Source organism: Bos javanicus, chromosome 17 (assembly GCF_032452875.1).
Source record: "Bos javanicus breed banteng chromosome 17, ARS-OSU_banteng_1.0, whole genome shotgun sequence".
NCBI lineage: Eukaryota > Metazoa > Chordata > Mammalia > Artiodactyla > Bovidae > Bos > Bos javanicus.
Genome location: NC_083884.1, coordinates 63,377,892 through 63,397,398, shown reverse-complemented (window position 1 = coordinate 63,397,398; position 19,507 = coordinate 63,377,892). Strand labels below are relative to the sequence as shown.

General features: G+C 42.2%; 1 protein-coding gene across 1 annotated transcript; it reads left to right on the top strand.

Annotated features, from left to right (window-relative positions):
- The first annotated feature begins 2,295 nt into the window (after window positions 1-2,295).
- On the top strand, window positions 2,296-19,296 carry COQ5 (coenzyme Q5, methyltransferase). Its single transcript, XM_061385055.1, has 7 exons — window positions 2,296-2,557; window positions 5,498-5,647; window positions 8,848-9,069; window positions 16,020-16,126; window positions 17,534-17,622; window positions 18,476-18,587; window positions 18,672-19,296. The coding sequence occupies exons 1-7, from the start codon at window positions 2,311-2,313 to the stop codon at window positions 18,780-18,782; spliced, it is 1,038 nt and encodes a 345-aa protein (XP_061241039.1). The 5' UTR covers window positions 2,296-2,310; the 3' UTR covers window positions 18,783-19,296.
- The last annotated feature ends 211 nt before the right edge of the window (window positions 19,297-19,507 follow it).

The window sequence follows — 19,507 nt, the reverse complement described above, 5'->3', positions numbered from 1 at the left end:
GACACTGCTCTGTGAAGTTTATATGAAGTTATCACATCTTTCCTCACAATAACTCAAACTTAAAGACGAGGAAATGGGATCAGACAGCTAATAAGTGAAGTTCTCAACTACCTGTAAGATAAGCAGTTCTCCCTTTTACAGATAAGGACATTGAGACTTAGAAAATTATATATGTATTTTAGAAATCATATGACACCCACCCATACTTTGAAACATTATAAATGATTCCTTCCAACCATAGCATTTTTAGATTCAAAGGATCACAGAAAAACACTGTGAAAAAGATAAATAACTCTTATAACAGTAAATAAGGTTAACCTTAGCTAGTTAGAAACCTATTATATGCCAGGCACTGTGCTGAGAACAAAGAATTCCAAAATACGCTAATGGGAGAATGTGATAAGGACTATAATAAAGTTAACACAAAATGCTGACCAGAGGAGAGGCCTGAAGGAGAGAAGTACAAAAAGGTAGGAGGAGTAAAGGAGGGCTTCCCCAGAGGTGATGTTAGTTAAGCTGAGCATAGAAAGATGAGTGGAATTTCAGCAGTCATACATGAACAAATTAATAAACAGACAAAATCCTAGACATCTCCTAATTAGGCCCTTTGGGGCTTCTTTTTAATCATTATATGTTATAAAAAATATGAATAAGTATATAGAAGTCAATTTCTTGAACTTAACAGTTTTAGCTGGGATAAAAGAAATTAGATACTAATCTCAAATTTTTTTAATGTTTCTTAAATGCCCTCCACCAGTCCTTATCTTGTTTTTTCTTTTCCAGTTTTTTCCCCCACAAATCATACTGAAATGAGAGAATGGCTACATAATGCATCAAATTAAGTCTAGAAAATCCTAAAAGTCCATTTTTATGTATGACTAGATTTGGAAGATACACTAAGTTTCCTGGGTGATTTTTTATTTCCTTTAACAAAGATGTGGGAACTCTGATGACATGAGTAAATCATTTCTTTCTTCTAGCACTCTTAAAAGGGAGAAAAAGAGAGAAAGCCCCGTGCAGTTGTTCCCAAATAAAGCAGTAGGTGTCCATCTGTTAGGCTACATTAAGCCAAGAAAAGATTTTCCACTTTCAAAGTAGTTTCTTAGGGGCCTTGGCACTTTCTCCTTGTGAAACATTTACAGGAAACATATATTTACAGAGAAGTAAAGCAAAAACACAAAGAAATCCAAATAAAACTCACCACCTCCATCTTCTTTTCCGCAAGATGGTCTACGTTACCCTTTCCATAGAAAATAATGGGAAAGTCTGAGGTTACAGTAAAGCACTCATTGTGTGCCAGCTGGAGCTAGAAATGTAGCTTTGTGATAGTAGGAGACAGGCTGAATGGTGCTTGGTTGTGACTTACTAAATAGATGGATACCAGAAGGACTTCCCTGGTGGTCCAGTGGTTAAGACTCCAGCTTCCATTGCAGGTGGCACAGATTGGATCCCAGGTCCAGGAACTAAGATCCTGCGTGCTGCAGGGCATAGCCAAAAAGTAAATAAATAAAAGTAAGTTAAATACATACCAGAGTTTTCCTTCCCATTTATGAGTTTCCTAGGTTCATAAGATGGAAAGACCAGAGAACTGTCTTTCCTATGTCTATCATTCAGAGTAATCTAGCACAAGTTTCTCAAGATTATTCTGCACATCCCTCTCATACAAATCACCAGAGAATTTCCATCAAAAAGATTCCTAGAATCCATGCCCAGTGTCATTTACTGATTCAAAAGCTCCTTTTGCCCTCTTCCGCACCGGAAAAAGGGAGCTACCTGATATCTCCAGAGTTAGTACTACCGATTAGTAGTACTAATCTACTAATCTACTAATGAGATTCCCTGATGGCTCAGATGGTAAAGAATCCGCCTGTAATGCAGGAGACGCAAGAGACGCGGATTCGATCCGGACATGTAAGAGATGGGGGTTTGATCCCTGGATTGGGAAGATCCCCTGGAGAAGGGAATGGCTACCCACTCCAGTATTCTCGCCTAGAGAATTCCATAGACAGAGGAGCCTGGCGGACTACAGTCCGTGGGATCGCAGGGTCGAACACGACTGAGCGACACTAACACACTACAGATTGGCAGGATTCAGAGACCTGGTATCTGAAGTGACTGGGGCTCTCCCTAAGGTCCGTTGATTCCTTGTGAATTCTATATTTAATTTAAAGACAGAGAGAAAGGGATTTCGCGTACTCAAAGACTAAACAGCCTCAGGATCCCAGAGATCCCGCAGAGCTACTTAGCATCAGATTTCAAGACGCGTTCAGCTAATAATGTCTCCGGTCGGCCGCCGTCAGCCATCTAGCGATGCTACGCTACGTCCTGTCTGACAGCGGTCACCCGACTGTCAAGATGGCAGCCCCCAGGAGCTGGGCTCTATGGAGCTTCTGCGGCTGTGGGTGGTCGAGGGCAGTGTCGGGCTGCAGGCTCCCCGGGCTTCGTAGCTCCTCGCCCAGGGGCCCCCTGGGTGCACGGCTCTTGTCCCAAGAGAAGGAGGCAACCGAAACGCACTTTGGGTTTGAGACTGTGTCGGAAGAGGAGAAGGGGGGCAAAGGTAAAAGGGGTGAGAGGGTGAATGGGAAGGATCTGACCGTCTATGGTCTAGTTTCTTCTGCCCAAACCAAGGATTGATTTAACGTCCTGTGAGCTCCGCTGAGGAGCTTCCCAGGTGGCGCTAGTGGTAAACAATCCACTGGGTCGGGAAGATCCTCTGGAGAAGGGCAAGGGAACCCACTGCAGTATTATTGTCTGGAGAATCCCTGTGGGCAGAGGAGCCTGGCAGGCGGACACGACTGCTTCAAGCCACTTAGCACGCACGCACGCGCCTCTGATGCATTAACTTGTGCAGTCCTGACCTCCAAAGAGTACCCTTAGTCTGTCTCTGCCAAAATTAGAGCCTTCTCTTTTCAATTATCTCAGAACCCCTTCAATTGAGCATTTATGATGTGCCAGGCAGTGTGCAGACATTATTTACAATTCTCATTTCAACTTCCTGATGGTGAGTATTGTTATTCCATCTTACTCATGAGGAAATAGAGACTTAAAGGTTAAGCAGAACCTTGCCCAGTTTAACGTAGTTAACTGGTGGTGGCACTGCTATTCCAACCTAGTTCGATCTGACTACTGAGCCCATATTGTTAATCTCTTGCTAAAGGGATAGGCCGTCTTTTATAGAAAGAAAGGAGGAGACTATTTTATCTATTAATATGTGCCTCAGCTTCCAAATTTGCCAGATAGGGAAGATAGTAATTTCTTTCATGGAGTTCTTGTGAAGATTATATTACTTCACACACTAAAGAATTTTGAATAATGCCTGGCACTTCATAATTGCTCAATAAGTGTTAGATATTGTTCAGCACTTTCTTTGTTTTCACCATAAGACTTGGGAAAGGAAAAGACCTGTTTTAAAATTCCAGCTGTACCATTTGTAATGAGAAAGGTATTATGCTCACATTACAGATAGATAAGGTGAGGCTCTGAGAGGTTCCTTAACTTGGCCTGTAGTCACCCAGGAAATAACAAAAAGAGCCTACAATTGAATTTTTGATCCTCTTATAGGCTAGTATATTGTATTACCTTCCACCTCAACCTTACTAAATACATAGCTCTACTATAATTCCTTGAATATCAAATTTAAATTAACACATTTCATTGTGAATCCCCAGAAAGTTAAGACTCATTCATAACTGTGTTCTCAACATTTGATGCACATTAGGAGCTTGATAACTGATTGTGGGGTGAAATAAGTGGAGCCAGGTAAAATGATAGTAAACGCCATAAGTTCATCTTCCCAAAGTTCCTGTGGCTGCAATTCCAAAATGTCTGGGGTGGCAGTATCAACATCCCCATGGTCATGTTTCTCCTATGATTCCATTGACATTCTGTTCAAATTTCACCTCTAAGGTTATCCCTTTTCATTATTTTGTTGCACTTTCATTTTTGTAGCCCAGTTTCCTCTTTCAGTTATCTAGTTTTGTAAAATGCTACAGAGATTCACAACTGAGATCAGAAGGTAAAACAGCTACATGCTTTGCTGTCTGCATGTGAATAAGGGATGTATAGTGACCAACCCCCTACAGACTCTGAGAGAAGTGACCTAATTGGTTTCTGATCGTGATGCATATCTCTTATTTATGCATGATTTGTGGACTGAAGGACTACTAGCAAGATTTGTACTTTATGCAACTACTCACAGTTAATATACCATTGTATTTCAATGATGTTGCTAGAGGACTGGTGTTATTGAACTAAACCACAATAACTGAAATTCTTGCATATTAGAACCACATAAAGCAAGAAGGGCTTATACTCAGTGGGTTGAGCCTCAGTGTCCCTCTAAATATCCCAGATGTTCAAAAGCAAAGAGCAAGCTTATAAGATCCCAGGATTGAGAATAGGTGTTCAAGATTGAGTGAAAGGAGGAGGGCTCTATTGTCTGCTGATTCAGCAGAGGACAGTAATGTTTTGGGTCTTAGCAGCACATTTCATCTGAGGAACTCAACATATCTCCCCTTCTTTACCTGATTCAGTCCTTTTGGCAGGTAGGTAGGAGGCTCGCACTGATATTGTTATCTGATGAACAGAAATGGAGATGCAAAGAAGTTAAATGTAGCCTGTACTTTGAAGCATCTTAGATAGTAAATCCCTTAACTCTTCAGCCAGTCCATATTCCACATTCTTCCTTGGTCCTGTGGAGTCATGAGAACCTTCTACAATTCAACTTGGCCGTGACTCACGTCCTACCATTCATCTGCCCACCAAGTTGAACCTGAGGTTTTTCTCAGTGACACAGGCAGAGATGAGCTGAGGTCTTCCCATCCATTTTTCATGTCTTTCTAATGGATTTTGTTGTCTTTAATTATGATACTTTTAGAAAAATTCCAATCCCCCCACCCCTTCCTCTAAGAAATGGAAACTGGGGAACTCCCTGGTGGTCCAGTGGTTAGGACTCAGCTTGGGGCTGATCCTTGGTTAGGGAACTAAGATCCCGCAAGCCATGCAGTATGGCCAAAAAAGAAAGCGATTTACTACTAAGTATGTGCATGGCATTATTGCAAGGTAATGGTCCTATGTGAAGCTAAGATAACAGAAAAGAGGTTGACTTATTTCTTACTTGAAGCAGTTTAAGCCTTTTTAAATTCTTTATTTATTTGGATACACTGGGTCTTAGTTGCGGCAGGCAGGATCTTTCGTCTTCCTTGTGGTATGCAAACTCTTAGTTGTGGCATGTGGGACGTAGTTTCCCAATCATGGATCAAACAAGGGTGCCCTGCATTGGGAGTGTGGAGTCCTAGCCACTAGACCACCAGGGAAGTCCCTAGTTAAGCCTTTTTTTTTAAGCGGTAATGTGCAGATTTGGGCATAAGCACTATGACTTGGTTCCACCTTGCAGATAGTTAATTTTATGGGGGAACGGGGAACTTTCTTACATTTAGGACTTTTCCAGGTTAATATTATTAGTAGCCCAGTCATGTTGTATTTCTCTCATGTCAAGTCTATCAGGTGTTTGAAAGTGTGGCCAAGAAGTATGATGTGATGAATGATATGATGAGTCTCGGTATCCATCGTGTTTGGAAGGATTTGCTGCTCTGGAAGATGCGCCCGTTTCCTGGGACCCAGCTTCTGGATGTTGCTGGAGGCACAGGTAATGTCCAGTTTGGTCTCCTTGGGTAACACTGAACTCTTTTCATAAAAACTAGTTTCTCTTGTTGTAATGAGCTAGCTCACCTTCCATTAGGCTGAACATGGTGATTGAAAATCAATACACTTCTCAGAAAGATTTACTCTTTCCTTTTTTCTTATTTTAGTTTTATTTATTTAGGCTGTGCTGGGTCTTCACTGAAGCTCAGGCTTTTCTTTAATTGTAGCAAGCAGGGGCTACTCTCTAGCTATGGGCGTGGACTTCTTACTGTGGTGGCTTCTCTTGTTGCAGAGCACAGGCTCTAGGGTGCACAGACTTCGGTAGCTGTAGTGCGTGGGCTCAGCAGTTGCGGCTCCCTGGCTCTACAGCATGGGCTCAATAGTTGTGGCTTAGTTGCTCCACAGCATGTGGGATCTTCCAGGATCAGGAAGTGAACTCTTGTCTGCTGCAGTGGCAGGTGGATTCTTTACCACTAAGCCACCAGGGAAGCCCTACTGAATGCCAATCAAAAACACAGAATATCAACTTTGTGCCTGTCATTTTTCTTTTTTTTTTTTTTTTCATCTACTCTATTTATTGTTGCACTTTTTTTTTTTTTTGGTTTTTTATTTTTATTTTTTTAATTTTATTTTATTTTTAAACTTTATATAATTGTATTAGTTTTGCCATTTTGATATTTGGCAAAACCTGTCATTTTTCTAAAATTCAGAGGATTACAAAGTAAACTGAGCAATTTTTTTCCTCCAGTGTCCTTTCCCCATCTAAACAACTATTTTTGCTTTCTGTTTAACCTTTAGCCCACTTGCCGTCTTTCTTTGCTGAGGAAGGGAGGGGCTTTTATCATATAAGTTTTCAAGGCAGCCTTTTCTGCCTAATGTACTATCATATCAGATATTGAAAGCTTTTTTATTGGAAAAAAAAGCCTCTTTTTATTTATGCATGGTCCTTTGTCTCCTGGTGCACACTAGGCATTTGGAGAGGAAAATGTCATATAATGTAATAATGTAATAATCTATACTAATAGAATAATACATAATAATAAATTGCAATAGAATAATGTCCATGTTTATGTTTGGCTTTGTTGGTGTGGTCCTCTCCCCAAAAAGAAGCACAGAGGAAAGTGAGGTAGAGGACATTAGCAGAATCTATCAAAATCTAAAATGCTTTTTAGTCTAGGATCCCACAATTCCAATTCTAGACATTTAATCTGAAAAAAAAAAAAAAAACCTTGCACAGAGATACAGCTACAGAAAAGTTTCAGAGCTGCCACTACCTCCAGTGCATCCCAGCCAGTAACATTACCACATGCCAACAACTGCCCATTTAGAAAATGCAATTAAAAAGTAAGCCCATACATTTAAAAAGACATTTAAAACATACAGTTACAAATATGCTCACACTACATAATTTTTAGTAATAGTGAAAAGTTGGAAGTAACCTGTTTCTACCTCAGTGAAAAATGACTTTAAGATACATCAATACTATAAAATATTAATATTAGGTAGCTATTTAAAAGAATGAGAAAAGCCTATGAATACTGATGGAACAGTATCAAGGACATATTAAGTGGGAAGGAAAAGAAAAGTTACATACAATGGATATAATTTAACCCTCATTTATGTTTTTAAGTTGTTTCATGTGAGTACATATAATTATATTTAAATTTATAGGAAAGTGACTGAAGAATACCTAATTGGATGGAGAAAATGGAAAACCTAAGGCTGTATTTCTTACAAGAAATAAACAAAGAAGAAAACAAAGACAAGGAAAAAAAAAAAAGAAAACAAAGACAAGGAAACAGCATTATAAAAAAGGAAATATGATCCTGAAAGCACTGGCTTTGCCTAAACAGTATTTACGACATGGTCACAATAATGTAAACACTTGATCTTCTGCTTTTAAACTCAAACCATCAACAAAGCACAGAAAACTTAGAGCTATAGAACAAATACAATGTTATCAGGCTTGACAGAACACACACACACACACACACACACACACACATATATATATAAAATGGAAGGTTGAAAGGAGTCGAAAGTTACTATCTATAGTTGATGGAATAATAAAACAAGGTAGGAGGGATAAACTTGGAATGGGATTAATAGATATATACTGCTGCTAAGTCGCTTCAGTCGTGTCCAACTCTGTGCGACCCCAGAGATGGCAGCCCACCAAGCTCCCCCGTCCCTGGGATTCTCCAGGCAAGAACACTGGAGTGGGTTGCCATTTCCTTCTCCAATGCATGAAAGTGAAAAGTGAAAGTGAAGTCGCTCAGTCGTGTCTGACTCTTAGCGACCCCATGGACTGCAGCCTACCAGGCTCCTCCATCCATGGGATTTTCCAGGCAAGAGTACTGGAGTGGGGTGCCATTGCCTTCTCCAGATATATACTACTACATATAAAATAAGCAAAAGGGACCTACTATATAGCACAAGGAACTATAGTCAATATCTTGTAATAAGCCATAATGGAAAAGACTCTGAAAATGAAAATATATGTGTAACTGAGTCATCTTGCTATATACCTGAAATACTATAAATCAACTGTACCCCTAATTAAAAAATAAAAATTAAAAAAAAAGAAAATATAGATTAGCTTATTACTCTAGGTTACACAGGTATCTGTGAGGAACTATTAAAAGTGATATAAATATATTGGGAGGACAGAGGCAAGCAGAGATGGGGGCAGGATAGCTTTATAAATTTTGTGAGTAAAGAAATAGCTGTAACCAACAGAAGAAACCACTAAAGGGATTGGGAAAGATGGTCTTTGGGGAACTGAGCTGGTTATGGGGAGTGGTGGGGCAGTGAGTTGTTGTTGCTTGTGAGTATACCTTCATGTTACTGTCAAAAAATTATTAGAAAAAGACTAGGAAGCAGTACACTCAGCTCTTCCCACTTGTCATGTCTGGAGAGTGTGGAGATGGCAACTTTCATGTTTTATTCTATATATTTAAGTATTGAGCCTTTTAGAGTAAGAATGTGTCCATGCACTACATATGCAGTTTTTAAAGGTTTTTTATTTAAAGAATCTTAGCAGTTAAAAAATTGCTGTTAAAAACAAAATGAACTATTGAAATGAGTACAGCCTTTCAGTTTTCATACACTCCTCAACCCCTGTATCTTTGCTGCTCCTTTTGGGTTTAAGAAATGCTACAGTTGTGTTTGTGTTTGATCTTTCCTCCTGTTGGCTTCCCACAGGTGACATTGCATTCCGGTTCCTTAATTATGTTCAGGCGCAGCATCAGAGAACGCAGAAGAGGCAGCTAAGGGCCCAACAAAATTTATCCTGGGAAGAAATTGCCAGAAAGTACCAGAATGAAGAGGATTCCTTGGGTGGTTCTCATGTCATGGTCTGTGACATCAACAAGGAGATGCTAAAGATTGGAAAACAGAAAGCCCGTGCTCAAGGATACAAAGCTGGTAAGTCCTGCAGAAAGTGGACCTGGAGGAGATGTTTATAAATGGAATGTGTACAATGCTGAAGTGCTTTCTTTTCCAGATTTCAGAAACTAATAGATACATAGGAGTGGACTTTGTGGGGCCGAGCCTAGCATGTGTACTATTGCATAAGTTATTTCAGCAACCAGTTACCAGCCTCAAGTGACAGGGGAGACAATCCAGACCCAAAGAGGTTAAGTATCTTATTCAAGTCATGCAGTTTAAATGGCAGATCCGAAATGTGGACTGACTCTTTGGGTCTCAGCTCTTGGACCCTGAGACAGAAGTTTGGCTTTCAATTCCCAGCAGCTCTCTGATGACCCCAGCACCCTATTCTTGAGCCATTTCATCCCCCTCCCAAAACTAAGCTCTGCCTCAGCTTTCCAACCTGGTGGCACCCAGCCAGTGACCAAGGATCCATGGGGCACCCAGGCCTGAACATATGCCATGTGGGCTCTCTTCACAGGCAGTCTTTGTTCCAGAACCCCCTCTTGGGTTGGCTGGGGCTTTCTCAGATCTGCGTCAAGGTCTCATGGCTCTTCCCACACACATCCTTGCTTCCTCTTCTTTTTATTTTTTTTCCGGGTATCTCCCCTCACCCCCCAACCAACCCACCCCCCCGCCAGAAAAGAAAACTTTGCCCTCCTATCTCTATTTCAGCATGGGTTTCTCAGAGGGCGCAGCTGATGCTGTTGAAGAATCACCCGTAAATGGTACTCTTCAAACTTCCCTCGCACGGTCTGCTCTTCAGCCAAGGGGAAAGTGACTGGCTATCTCCAGGCAGCTGCTGCAGCTCCCAAATGGACAGTTTCTGCTCTAGCTTAAAGATACACATTTTACATTTGGCTTTCTCTTTTTATATTTTGAAATACTTTTGCCCCCAGTATTTTGCCCTAGTAGATGTATTGATCTGGCAGCTGCAGCACGTTTACCCAGCTTTTCAGAGCCACTGTACTGCCCTCTTCCACACTGGCCGAGCACTGCAGGCAGCCCCAGTGAGAGGCAGTGGTACCCAACAAAGAACCCAAGTCCCTCGGGTCAACATCAGCACTTCTCTCCTCTCCCACCACCTCCCCACCACGAGTGTCTGTGGTTGTTTTAGGTTAATTCTTCCTCCTCCTACTTCCACCCCCAGAACGAGCTGCCTAGACGAACTGCAGCCCACTTGGCCCCCCAGATGAAGGGCTCTTTTGTTAACCATCAGCACTGATCAGAAGGCGGACAGTCACTAGTGTTTCTAGACAAAGGCACTGTGTTCTTACTCCTACTGAGAAACGTGTTTCCCTTCTCTCTGGTGCTCAGCCATGAAGAGTGGAGAACAAAGATGGGAATGATGGGTAACGTTCCACTTCTGGAATCATCTCTGCCATAGCATAGCTTGCCTTTCAGGGTCTCCTAACAGCCAAGACAGATCCACCTGTGTAGGAATCATTAGGTGCTGCAGAGTTTGGTTTTATTTTTCCTCTGCTTTGAAAGTGAAATGAAAGTCACTCAGTTATGTCCGACTCTTTGCGACCCCATGGAGTCCTTGGAATTCTCCAGGCCAGAATACTGGAGTGGGTAGCCTTTCCCTTCTCCAGGGGAGCTTCCCGACCCAGGAATTGAACCAGGGTCTCCTGCATTGCAGGCAAATTCTTTACCAGCTGAGTTACAAGGTACCAGTCTCCAATAATAATGCCTTTGCAACACCTATCATGCCAAAATAAATTTGAAACTAAATAGAAGGATCCTAGAAATTATTTAATAACTATAAAAGTTAATGTAGAAAGGCATTTTTGTGTGTAGCACCATTACATGTTGTATTTACATGCAGCACTTCCTCCCAAAGTAGAAGCTTGGAGGGCAGAAACCTTAAAAAGATTTGATGGATTATAAAAGTGATATATTTGGGAAAATTTGGGATGTTAGAAATCAAACATTTGAAAAGTTACATTATGAAGAGGTAAATATTAACCATAGTTCCAGCATCCAGAGATGACCCTCAGTATTTTAGTATATTTGCTCCCTAGCTTTTTCCTAATCATTTCCTTTTTATAATATTGACAACATCTTGGAGATATAATTTAGTATTCTGCTTTGTTTAATTTAGCATTGTATCATGAGATTTTTCCATGTTATTGAAAATTTCTGGGGACTTCCCTGGTACTCCAGGGTTAACACATTGCCTTCCAATGCAGGAGGTAGGAGTTCGATCCATGGTCAGGGAGCTAAGATTCTTTCATGCCCCTCACAGTCAAAAAAACCAAAGCATAAAACACAATGAATATTGTAACCAAATTCAATAAAGACTTTAAAAATGGTCCACATTAAAAAAAAAATAAGTCTTAAAAAAAAATATTCCTGGGAATTCCAGTGGTCCAGTGGTTAAGACTCTGCATTCTCACTGCAGAGGGCCTGTAGAAGCTAATGTATGTAAAGTGATTACATAGACCTCATCATCGTGGGCTTAGTAAGCAGTAGCTTTGATGATAATGTTGTTAGTGTCTTCCTCTGAAAAATTTCCTCCAAAAAATCAAATGGCTATGTTAAAGGGCATGCTCATTGCTGAGGTTCTTGTTAAATACTGTTAGTGTGCCTCACAGGAAGATTATTTCCATTTACCTTCCTCTATGAAGCCTCCTATGAAGTCTGAGGAGGCCTTACAAATAGCTGTGAAAAGAAGAGAAGTGAAAAGCAAAGGAGAAAAGGAAACATAAGCATCTGAATGCAGAGTTCCAAAGAATAGCAAGGAGAGATAAAAAAAGCCTTCCTCAGAGATCAATGCAAAGAAATAGAGGAAAACAACAGAATGGTAAAGACTAGAGATCTATTCAAGAAAACTAGAGATACCAAAGAACATTTCATGCAAAGATGGGCACTATAAAGGACAGAATGGTATGGACCTAACAGAAGCAGAAGATATTAAGAAGAGGTGGCAAGAATACACAGAAGAACTGTACAAAAAAGATCTTCACAACCCAGATAATCACGGTGGTGTGATCACTCACCTAGAGCCAGACATCCTGGAATGAGAAGTCAAGTGTGCCCTAGGAAGCATCACTATGAACAAAGCTAGTGGAGGTGATGGAATTCCAGTGGAGCTATTTCAAATCCTGAAAGATGATGTTGTGAAAGTGCTGCACTCAATATGCCAGCAAATTTGGAAAACTCAGCAGTGGCCACAGGACTGGAAAAGGTCAGTTTTCATTCCAATCCCAAAGAAAGGCAATGCCAAAGAATGCTCAAACTACCGCACAATTGCACTCATCTCACACGCTAGTCAAGTAATGCTCAAAATTCTCCAAGCCAGGCTTCAGCAATACGTGAACCATGAACTTCCAGATGTTCAAGCTAGTTTTAGAAAAGGCAGATGAATCAGAGATCAAATTGCCAACATCCGCTGGATCATCGAAAAAGCAAGAGAATTCCAGAAAAACATCTATTTCTGCTTTATTGACTATGCCAAAGCCTTTGACTGTGTGGATCACAATAAACTGTGGAAAATTCTTCAAGAGATGGGAATACCAGACCACCTGACCTGCCTCTTGAGAAACCTATATGCAGGTCAGGAAGCAACAGTTAGAACTGGACATGGAACAACAGACTGGTTCCAAATAGGAAAAGGGGTACATCAAGGCTGTATATTGTCACCCTGCTTATTTAACTTCTATGCAGAGTACATCATGAGAAACGCTGGGCTGGAAGAAGCACAAGCTGGAATCAAGATTGCCAGGAGAAATATCAATCACCTCAGATATGCAGATGACACCACCCTTATGGCAGAAAGTGAAGAGGAACTAAAAAGCCTATTGATGAAAGTGAAAGTGGAGAGTGAAAAAGTTGGCTTAAAGCTCAATATTCAGAAAACGAAGATCATGGCATCTGGTCCTATCACTTCATGGGAAATAGATGGGGAAACAGTATCAGACTTTATTTTTTGGGGCTCCAAAATCACTGCAGATGGTGATTGCAGCCATGAAATTAAAAGACACTTACTACTTGGAAGGAAAGTTATGACCAATCTAGATAGCATATTGAAAAGCAGAGACATTACTTTGCCAACAAAGGTCCGTCTAGTCAAGGCTGTGGTTTTTCCAGTGGTCATGTATGGATGTGAGAGTTGGACTGTGAAGAAGGCTGAGTGCTGAAGAATTGATGCTTTTGAACTGTGATGTTGGAGAAGACTCTTGAGAGCCCCTTGGACTGCAAGGAGATCCAACCAGTCCATCCTAAAGGAGATCAGTCCTGGGTGTTCATTGGAAGGACTGATGCTGAAGCTGAAACTCCAATACTTTGGCCACCTCATGCGAAGAGTTGACTCATTGGAAAAGACTCTGATGCTGGGAGGGATTGGGGGCAGGAGGAGAAGGGGACGACAGAGGATGAGATGGGTAGATGGCATCACTGACTCGATGGACATGAGTTTGGGTAAACTCCGGGAGTTGGTGATGGACAGGGAGGCCTGGCGTGCTGCAGTTCATGGGGTCGCAAAGAGTCAGACACGACTGAGCGACTGAACTGACCTGAACTGATGAAGCCTCCCTACTGAATCATACTTCGTGTCTGATTCACTGCATGTCGAATAATACTGAAGCTGAATCAGGATTCTTGGAGGATATAGCCACCCTGATAGGCAGCTCCCTTGGGTGGTTTCTGAATTCATGACCAGACTTGGGGTCAAGACACTCTGCTTCTCTGTGAGTCCAGTAGAACCAATATAACTATGCTAAATTATGTACTTAGAATAAATTCTGATGACTATCTGAAGTAGGTACTATTATTGACTCCACTTTACACATGAGGAAACTGAGGCAACGTAGTTTATCCAAAATTATATAGCTAGGGGCTTCCCTGGTGGCTCAGTGGTAAAGAATCTGCCTACCAGTACAGAAGACATGAGTTTGATCCTTGGTACGGGATGATCCCACAGGCCATGAAGCAGCTAAGCCTATGCTCCACAACTGCTGAGCCTGTGCTCTAAAGCCCAGGAGCTGCAGCTACTGAAACCATGCACTGCAGCTACTGAAGCCCGGGAGCCTAGAGTTTGCGCTCCGCAACAAGAGAAGCCACCACAGTGAGAAGCCCATGCACCACAACTAGAGAGTAGCCCCTGCTCTCTGAAACTAGAGAAAAGCCCACACAGCAACGAAGACCCAGCACAGCCAAAAATAAAAAATGACTCTATTCAAAAACTTGTATTATTTAAAAAAAGAAAAAGGTTATATAGCTAATAATTGGGAAAGCTGGCATTAGAACCCAGGCAACACCAGGACCTGGGCTCGTAAGCATACTGCTTTACACCTCGTTGGATAAAAATTGGTTAAGAGTAAGGCATAACTATGGAGAAGGCAATGGCACCCCACTCCAGTACTCTTGCCTGGAAAATCCCATGGACGAAGGAGCCTAGTGCGCTGCAGTCCATGGGGTTGCTAGGAGTCAGACACGACTGAGCTACTTCACTTTCACTTTTCACTTTCATGCATTGGAAAAGGAAATGGCAACCCACTCTAGTGTTCTTGCCTGGAGAATCCCAGGGACAGGGGAGTCTGGTGGGCTGCCGTCTATGGGGTCGCACAGAGTTGGACACGACTGAAGTGACTTAGTAGTAAGGCATAAGTAAGTAACCAGTGTCTACTCTGAGAACCTTGGGGGAAACTTTCTTCTAAACTTCAAGGACACCAGAAACTTCAAATTCTCAGGACTGAAGGACACCCTGAAGACGGTGGCCAGGAATCCACTGGAGAAGGCAGGTGTGCGTTTTCTGACACCGCTTCAGATACCGAATGTGTGATGTTCCCCCAGCACCATCAGTTCAGTTCAGTTCAGTCGCTCAGTCGTGTCCGACTCCTTGCAACCCCGTGAATCGCAGCACGCCAGTCCTCCCTGTCCATCACCATCTCCCGGAGTTCACTCAGACTCACACCCATCGAGTCAGAGATGCCATCTAGCCATCTTATCCTCTGTCGTCCCCTTCTCCTCCTGCCCCCAATCCCTTCCAGCATCAGTCTTTTCCAATGAGTCAACTCTTTGCATGAGGTGGCCAAAGTACTGGAGTTTCAGCTTTAGCATCATTTCTTCCAAAGAAATCCCAGGGCTGATCTCCTTCAGAATGGACTGGCTGGATCTCCTTGCACTCCAAGGGACTCTCAAGAGTCTTCTCTAACACCACAGTTCAAAAGCTTCAATTCTTCGGCACTCAGCTTTCTTCACAGTCCAACTTTCACATCCATACATGACCACTGGAAAAACCATAGCCTTGACTAGACGGACCTTTGTTGTCAAAGTAATGTCTCTGCTTTTCAATATGCTATCTAGGTTGGTCATAACTTTTCTTCTTTTAATTTCATGGCTGCAGTCACCATCTGCAGTGATCTTGGAGCCCCCAAAAATAAAGTCTGACACTGTTTCCACTGTTTCTCCATCTATTTCCCATGAAGTGATGGGACCAGATGCCGTGATCTCCATTTTCTGAATGTTGAGCTTTAAACCAACTTTTTCACTCTCCACTTTCACTTTCATCAAGAGCTTTTTAGTTCCTTTTCACTTTCTGCCGTAAGCGTGGTGTCATCTACATATCTGAGGTTATTGATATTTCTCCCAGCAGTCTTGATTCCAGCTTGGGCTTCTTCCAGCCCAGCGTTTCTCATGATGTACTCTGCAGCACCGTACAGTTCTCCAATTCTCCAGCACCAGCCAGCTGTCCAACAATTCAATTCAGTTCTAACACTAGTTACCAGAGTTAGCATCAGATTCCACAGGTTTAGGGCTTATTGCCACAAGACTGCCCCCAGTTCACAAGACAGCCACAAACAGGGTGTTCAGGGTACCCATACTTCTGTCCAGCTGACTACAAATTCAGGGGTTCCCACAACCCTCTTCTCAGGTTTGACAGTTCCCTGGGTGCAGAGGAGACAGCAGTCCAGGCTGAGGCCAGAACTGCTTTTCTCTTTCAGGACTTGCCTGGATATTGGGAGATGCAGAAGAACTGCCCTTCGACGATAACAAGTTTGATGTTTACACCATTGCCTTTGGGATCCGGAACGTCACACACATTGATCAGGTTAACCATGGCCGAATCTGCTGGTGTGACTCAGGATATTAGCTCTCTGGGGGTGGCTCCACAGTGAATGAGGAAAGGGAGAGATTCTTCTCCGGGCCCAGCTCCTGAGTTGAATGTTTCAGGCTGAGAGGTCTTAATCCTTTTAATTGCCAATTTTCCTGCTCACAAAATTAAAAAAAACAAAACCACAGAGCAGATCCCCATAGAAGCCTTTGTTGCTTGAGTTGGTATTCATATCTTCGAGCCCGTCAGTCTTGCTCTCTCTCCATGAAGCCTCCTGACTCAGAGTTCACAGATCAGAGCAATTCCCAAGGCTGACACAAGAAAAGGCACTCAGCCCCTATTTTGGCAGAAGGTGGCTAGATTCACGGATCCTCTGTTGGAAGAAGGGAATGTTCAGCCCTTAATTTGATGCAGCTCTTCTTTTATTTCTACTTGAACATTCTGTCCAAACATTTGAAGATGACAGGCAAGGCCCCCAGTTTCATTTCTGTACCGTGGACTCCAGTTGCCTGGTTGCCAGCTTTGGGTGGGATGTTGTTTATGGTGTGTTTTAATTTCATTTTTTTCCTGTGTCTATAGCCAGTTTATTATTCTTTGTAAATTAAAAAAAAAATTTAATAAATTCAAGGCTCAAGCAGCACAAAAGGGATATATCCCTAAAAAATCTTCATCCTTGTGTGCTAACCATTGAGTGATCCTCCCTCTGTGGTCACCAATTTCTGAGTGGCGTATCTTTGGAAAGATGTCTTGGGCATATTAAGTGTATTCATTTCCTTTCTTTTTTTAATAAAAATATTAGCATATGAAACATTTTGCCCATTGCTTTTTTCCCTTAAAAATATACCTGCAAAAACAATTTTATATATATATATATATATCTGCAAACTTTTCCATGTCTGCACATAAAGAACTCTGGCTCTTCCTTTTTTAAATAGCTGCATAGATTCCATTTGTATATATATTCCCTAATATAACCAGTCTCTCATTGATGATTAAGATGCTTCTGCTCTTAGGCTGTTCAAATCGTGCTGTAATGAATAACCCCACGTCATTTCCACGGTAGAAACATTTCTGTAAGATAGACTCTTTGAAGGAAAATTGCTGGATCACAGAGGGATAGCCATCATGATTTTGAGAAGTAATTCAAAAATTGCCCTGCCCCAATCTGAGTCAGTTACTAGAGAAGATTACTCCAGGTAACCTTCTCTAGTCATGGGCAGCGGAATGGCTAAAAGATTTAGGAAACTGGGTTTGTTCTGCTGTTAAAGCTTCCCAACTGAGATTGAACACGGGGTCTGTGGGAAACACGCTTTGTAACGCCCACAGAAGCTAGTGCCGCCTCAGCCTTCCAGAGACGAGTGAGGGTTGCTGAGGGGTGTGTCCTATTGTTCTTGTCTTGCTCAGGCACTACAGGAAGCCCACCGTGTCCTGAAACCAGGAGGAAGGTTTCTCTGTCTGGAGTTCAGCCAAGTAAACAATCCCCTCCTATCCAGGTTGGTATTGTTAACAGGGCTTGATTTTCACCATCCAGCCAAGGGTTTCCCATTCCCAAATGGATAGAAAACAGCCAGTAGCTTTAAGCAGGAACCTCTGAGTCCCTGAGTCCCTGAAGGACAGTGCCACTTCTGTGGTCAGCCAATTCTGAATGATAACACCTAGACCAGAAGAGTCTCAAACCAGTGACCAGAGACTCAAGTGGGCCTGCATATGTATTTTGTTTGGCTCATGGTTAACTTTAGAAAATTGACTTAGATGTCTATATTTTAAAATTGAGAAATTTTACATAAAAATTTGGATTTCCAACTTCAGCTGAGAAATCAGGAATATGGCAACCCTGGTTAAGCCCATATTCCCACATGGCAATAATCAGAGCTGGGTAGTAACTGCCCCTTCCCCACTTTTCTACTGCTGCTGCTAAGTCGATTCAGTCATGTCCGACTCTGGGCGACCCCATAGACGGCAGCCCACCAGGCTCCCCCGTCCCTGGGATTCTCCAGGCAAGAACACTGGAGTGAGTTGCCATTTCCTTCTCCAATGCATGAAAGTGAACAGTGAAAGTGAAGTCGCTCAGTCGTGTCCGACTCTCAGCGACCCCATGCACTGCAGCCCACCAGGCTCCTCCGCCCATGGGATTTTCCAGGCAAGAGTACTGGAGTGGGGTGCCATTGCCTTCTCCAGTTTTCTGGACCTTCCTAACTGTGCCTGTCACCACACCCTCAACTGGGTCACTTATTTCAGGTACTTGCTTGACCGCTATAGGCATTTTTGAGTTTATAATCCCAGGCTTAGACCTTCTTGCTTATTAACGGTCATGTTCTAATCTTAATCTTTTGCCTTTTTGTTTAGGCTCTATGATGTATATAGCTTCCAGGTCATTCCTGTCCTGGGAGAAGTCATTGCAGGAGATTGGAAGTCCTACCAATACCTTGTAGAGAGTATCCGACAGTTCCCATCTCAGGTACAAAAAAATCTATAGCTTACAACCCAAGGCTCCACAGTTGAAATCCAGGCAATTTCTGCTGTATCTTTCTTTGTGTTTTAGGAGGAATTCAAGGAGATGATAGAAGATGCAGGTTTTCAGAAGGTGACTTATGAAAATCTCACATCAGGCATTGTAGCCATTCACTCTGGTTTCAAACTTTATCTCCGTTAAGATTCTGAAGCGTGAACCAGTCACATCCTGTCAGAAGTCTGGAGCTGGAGGATAATCCAGTTAGTGTGACCAGCAGCAGGACATCTCTGCTTGAGGCTATGTGCCTTGGACCCACGTTCTGATGTGACCAATCTCAAAGTGAAAGAACCAAGTTCCTGTCACTTGACTGCAGCTTTCCTTAGGGGCTGCTTCAGGCCTTCTCCCAGAGTTATTTGTCTGTACTTTTACTTAAGTCCTATTTTTTTTGGGTGTGCAATATGTGGTTAAGGTAAAACCAGCACTAAAACTCAATTTTGAAGTGTATTTGTAGTTTCTCTGCCAGTGCTGCCTTCCAGAGGGATAATGAATCATTTGAATCCAATGATGATTTGAACCAGAAAACTTGCTAGCTATACCCAAGTTCACCTTTCAGCCTAGGACTAAGTCTGGGGCCAAAAGCCAAGGCCCAAAGTATAGGGCTAAGGATCACAACTAGAACTGTGCAACTGAAACACTAAATGAGTTTACAATTTTCGTGGATTTTGTCAGTTTCTTCTTGAGGGAGGTGAAAGAAATACACTTTCTTCATTATTCATTCAGTACTCTTCCACCAAAAGCCAGTATTGTGTCCTCGGTTCGAGTCATGAAGAAAACAACTTGACAAATCCTTGTTGAAAGAATAAATGTACCAGCAGACTTCTGCTTTCACATCTAAAAAATTGAGAGCTTGTCAGAATACATTTGAA

Excerpts from the sequence above, each read along its gene's own strand:
- COQ5 (XM_061385055.1), top strand. The coding sequence starts at position 2,311 with ATGCTACGCTACGTCCTGTCTGACAGCGGTCACCCGACTGTCAAGATG. Across the intron at positions 2,558-5,497 it reads AGAGGAGAAGGGGGGCAAAG|TCTATCAGGTGTTTGAAAGT; the intron begins GTAAAAGGGGTG and ends TCTCATGTCAAG. Across the intron at positions 9,070-16,019 it reads TGCTCAAGGATACAAAGCTG|GACTTGCCTGGATATTGGGA; the intron begins GTAAGTCCTGCA and ends TTTCTCTTTCAG.